The 4907-nt window shown below is 40.1% G+C and overlaps 1 protein-coding gene across 1 annotated transcript; it reads left to right on the forward strand.

The window, feature by feature from the left end:
• The first annotated feature begins 1184 nt into the window (after positions 1–1184).
• On the forward strand, positions 1185–4701 carry LOC123396518 (ubiquitin-related modifier 1 homolog). The gene is made up of 5 exons (XM_045091436.1): positions 1185–1564; positions 2255–2542; positions 2881–2959; positions 3052–3134; positions 4352–4701. Exons 2-5 carry the CDS (start codon positions 2520–2522, stop codon positions 4467–4469), a joined length of 303 nt encoding a protein of 100 aa, XP_044947371.1. The 5' UTR covers positions 1185–1564; positions 2255–2519; the 3' UTR covers positions 4470–4701.
• The last annotated feature ends 206 nt before the right edge of the window (positions 4702–4907 follow it).

The following is a 4907-nucleotide window of genomic DNA, read 5'->3' on the forward strand; positions in this document are numbered from 1 at the left end:
AACATGTATGACCCAATTACAGTCCACAACTGCTAGGACGATCTCCAGCGAGAGATATATCTTATGTATAGCAAGCTGGAACAAGCTCTCACATCAAGCGCATCGCGAGTGGGCCGAGCTATTAGCACATTTACTCACTCGCTGTTGATCGATTGCTGCATATTCGATGCTGCTTCGGTTCCTTTTTTTGATCTTTTTGTTTTTCACTCGTTTTCATTGGTTTTTCTTATTGCTTGATATAACTTCTGCTTTCTTTGTTTTTCCTTGGTTTTCACTTGTTTGTTATTTTCTTTATTTTTTTGGTTTCTTTTATTCTTGAATATAACTTTTATTTATTTATTTATCATTTTTTCATATAATTTTTCTTCTTCATTTTCTCATTTTCCTTCCTTTTTCATTTCCTTTTTCATTTTTTCTTGGTTTTCAATGGTTTTTTAGTTTTCGTTGTTTCTTTATCGTTTATCATAGATTTTTTATACTTTTCACTTATTTCTTCAATTTTTTCTTTGTTTCTTTTTTGATTTTCATTTTATTCTTCTTCGTTTTCATTCTACATTTTTAGTATAGAAATTTTCTAATGCCCGTTTAACATTTTCAAATACAAGTTTAACATTTTTTAAGTACTTGGTAAAAAAATTCCATACACGTTTTAGATATTTTTCAATTCCTTGATTAACATTTTTTTATAAAAGGATTAGCATTTTTTCTAATAAATGGTTAACAATTTTGTATATACATTTTTAACATTTTCAAATGATTGATTATTGTTTTTAAAGTGCCAAGCTAGTTTTTTAATGCATGGTTAACACTTTCTTACATGCATTTAATACTTTTCTAATGTTTGATTAAGATATTCTAAATGAAATATTATAATTTTTTAATACGCGGTCATCCATTTTTCTATATACATTTAACGTTTTTCAAAAACTTGATTAACATTTTGCACATGCAAGTTTTAACATTTTTTAATACAATACAAGTTTATATATTTTTAAGACATGGTCAACATTTGTATTTAACATTTTCAAATACTTTATTAACAGTTTTCTATACACATTTAATATTTTTGAAATGCATGATTAACATGTTTTAAAGGCGCGCCGGATCTGAACCCCAGGCCCCCAGGGCGTGCCTGGGCCGTGCCTCTTCTCCATATAGGTCCGCAACCTAGCCGACGACATAGCCAAGGCCCAGGCGCCCAGCTACCGATTCACACTCAGCCACGAGAGCCCACGACGGACGTACGACCTAGAAGCAGTTCGCACGAACGCACGCGAGGGACGGAGGGAGGGCGACCGCGACACCTGCCAGTGCGCCGCGCCGCCGGCTGCCGGCGACTGCCCCCACACTCCTGCCAGGGACTGCCCCGCCCCCTGCCTTTCGACTTCCCCCCACCCCTGCCCCCCAAGCTCCCCAGCCAGGCGGCCGTCCTGTCAGGACAGCCGGTGCTGCTCTAGCCTCTAGGTCTAGGCGGACGCCGCCGCCGCTCTACAGCCTCTACTCCGGCCTCTCCCCTACTCCCCGTCTCCCCGCGCAACCAGCAGTCCGTCCGTCCAGACGACAGGTAATTTTCTCAGATATATAATGCTACGATTTGTCGGCTATGAGTCAATTCAAGATTTCAATACCTGCTCTGTTCCTTTTGTGTTTAATTGAAACTTGAACCAACTATTTACCTGATTCGAATTGTAGCAGAAACTCGAACCAACCAAGACTCCAAGAGTCAATCTTTCAGTGAGTATGTATCTACGTATAGCCCCTGTCTATGTATGAAGAAGGTTTTAATTGAAACTTGAACCAACTATTCAGTCATCTCATGTTGTAGCAGAAACTTGAACCAACTGTGCCTATATGCCACATGCATTGTTGATTTGAAACTGGAGCATTTTGTTGTCAATTCTTTTCATGTTACAAAAATAGAAGATGAAGAGATATTTTTCATCGTTGTCGGCAGTGGAAGAGTCTACACCTGGGGTTTCAGTTTTTTCATATTTTATCTCTTTTGTTTGATTGTTAAGTACTGAGGTTAAATTCTAGAATTATTGAACAATTAAAATTTACTTTGTATGTTATCACATATGGTCTTCTTCTAAATGTCATGATGAGTTTTTGGGTAGTTATAAGTGCCAAAGTTTTTCCATGTTGAATTTTTTTTAGGCCCGGGCTTTGCTCTAATCCTGGCCCCGCCGCTGACTGCTAGCTAATAACCTAATTTCTCTCAAAAAATAAAGCTAACCTAATCCCACTCGAACAGGTACTCGAGCACGCCGCCGCCGCCCACACACCGCCGTACACTCCTCCTCCTCCGCTGCCGAAGCCCTCCACTGCAACACCGCTCTCCGCTGCCGACCACACCGTGCAATCTTGCACGCCTCCAACGCTTCCAACAACTTAACTACCGGCTTCCCTTTTCCGCAACCCTGTCCCCTTCTGCCTTTTATCTTCACTTTTCTCTTGGCCTGATTCCAACAAGGAAATTCTAAAACCCAATCAATCTGCATCGCTTCTGTCCTTCAGCCATGCATCTCACTCTTGAATTCGGGTAATCTTTCTCTCTTTCGTTCGTTTGCTTTTCTCTTTGTGTTTATTACTCCAGCATTTGTCGTTTTTATGGGGTTGATGTGATTAGTTTTAAATAGCGAAGATAGCATCCGCTATTGCATCCGCAATAGCGCTAGCGCAATAGCGAGCGCTATCACTCATATTAAATGTCAATACTTTTTGTTCATGTTCTAGTGATATAAACAATAATCTAGTATTTTTATAAGTTCGCTATGCGGACATAGCGCCCGCAATATCGCCTGCTATCCGCATTCCGCTACGCGGAACCCAGTCCGCTACCAGCCCGCTATCCACTATTTAAAACCATTCATATTTCAGGGGCGGTCTGGAGCTTCTGCTAGAGAAATCCACCAAGGTACACAAGGTGGATGTCCAGCCCAGGGACGGTGAAGACAAGGTGCTTGATCTCAGGAGAGACTGCTTATCGTACTTGCAGTGTGGTTACTATAGAACCTTACATTGTTGTGTGGAATTTTGGTACTTTTGTAGGCCACGATGAAGGGGTTGCTCTCTTGGGTGAAGTCCAATTTGATCAAGGAGCGGCCTGAGATGTTCATCAAGGATGATTCTGTGTATGGTTTCTCTTTTTTTTGTTTCATTCGCTTGTGCAGACGATTTAATGATTGAGTTAGTGCTTTTGCATGGAGTTGCTGGAGCCTTTCCTTTTGGCGGAAGTGTCTGGAGACCTTGTTGCCGTCCAGGATTTGTGCTATCAGATTCTCTAGTTTATCACTTCAGCCTGGTGCCTATGTGATAACTAGTGTGAGTCAACAACAAGCACAAAGCCTTTTGTCCCAAGCAAGTTAGGGTAGGCCAGAGATGAAATCCAACAGAAAACCATGAGAACTGATAACTAGTATGAGTACTTCAAAGAAGAATAACTAGTATGAGTACTTCAAAGAAGAAGTGGAAATGAATATATACGGATAACTGGCGAGTACTTTCATTGGTGGAAGATGGAGGCTCTTAAGGCTCAGTTTATGGTTGCCGACGAGTGTTGTGATTAACTTAATTAATATAGTACTTTTCTGTGGAAGAATACTACAATAGCCATGAAAGTAGAGAAATGTTTGTCAGCAAAAAATCTTAAATAGATAGAAATTGTTTGAGAAAACGAGATTATCGTAATCCACTGTAATTCCTCATGCAGCCTAAACCAACCATGATATCTGGAACTGCAACTTGCACTGCATGTGGTGATTCTAGTTTGTAGGAGCCAAACTATGGATACTGAAGCGCCATAATTTGGTGGAAGTTTTGAATCTTTAGGAGGTTTGCAATGTTTTGGTTGCTCAAGTTTGGTAAGAAAAATGCGTAGGAAGTGACGAAAGTCCAACTGGCGATAGCGATCACAAAAAATTGTCAAAAATCCAACCAATTGTTAAATTCCTGCGCATTACGAAGACATTATAGTGGTTGATTTGGGGACAAACCAAACCCATGCTGTTTCAACTATTTCATGGAAGAAACTTCAACCATTTCTTTGGAGTTGAATAATAATTGTGTCCTTTCTGTACTTTTTGATAACAGGACTATGCTATTTATCAATCTAATAGTATTCATGAGAACTGAAACCTTTCTCAATGACGACATAAGTAATTTTACTTGCTAATGTTTTGGAAGGACTATATATGTTACTTCGACCACCGCAAAAGGGGTTACACGTTACATCACTAAGGAAACTGGGAATATGCTGCTTAGTTTTTTTTTCCTTGTAGCACAGTGCATGCGTTGTCAGTGTAACAGCCCAGTTAATTAGCTTCATGATCTGAAAACTGTATGCTTGCAGGAGGCCTGGTGTTCTTGTCCTTATAAATGACTGCGACTGGGAGTTGTGTGGTGGCCTTGATGCAGAGTTGGAAGATAAGGACGTGGTTGTCTTCATCTCCACACTGCACGGTGGTTAATTTTACCTCTACTGTAGGCTACGGATGGCATTGCGGTCTGTGGAAAAGAAACTAAATGTACTGTAATTTTCAATGCCACTGTAACCTTCTCACTATCTAAGTGAAGGATCAACTGGTTATTATGGACCTACTCATTACTACTGTAACCAGGATGGTCCTCACCCTTTGTGATGGTTTTGAAACAGTTAAAGGTACCTGAAGATGTGTAAAAAATAAATCTCATTTGATCGTAGCTACTAGCATTGCGTGAGCTAAAGGCGGAATCTGAGTTTCTTCACCGGCCTTCTTTGGGTTCGCACTTTCAATTTCCATCAACCTTGAATGTATTATTTCTTCAAATTTAATTGCTTTTGGACTTTTGGCATTTCCACAATTTCTGTTGAGAAGCACACGATTCTGACCTCAATTTTTGCAGCACAATAGGCCATGATGGCTAAG

This window comes from Hordeum vulgare, chromosome 5H, assembly GCF_904849725.1.
Source record: "Hordeum vulgare subsp. vulgare chromosome 5H, MorexV3_pseudomolecules_assembly, whole genome shotgun sequence".
In the NCBI taxonomy this organism is placed as follows: Eukaryota; Viridiplantae; Streptophyta; class Magnoliopsida; order Poales; family Poaceae; genus Hordeum; species Hordeum vulgare.

Coding starts and splice junctions, on each gene's coding strand:
- LOC123396518 (XM_045091436.1), top strand. CDS start 2,520: ATGCATCTCACTCTTGAATTCGG. Junction 2,543..2,880: donor CATCTCACTCTTGAATTCGG/GTAATCTTTCTC, acceptor TTCATATTTCAG/GGGCGGTCTGGAGCTTCTGC. Junction 3,135..4,351: donor TTCATCAAGGATGATTCTGT/GTATGGTTTCTC, acceptor GTATGCTTGCAG/GAGGCCTGGTGTTCTTGTCC.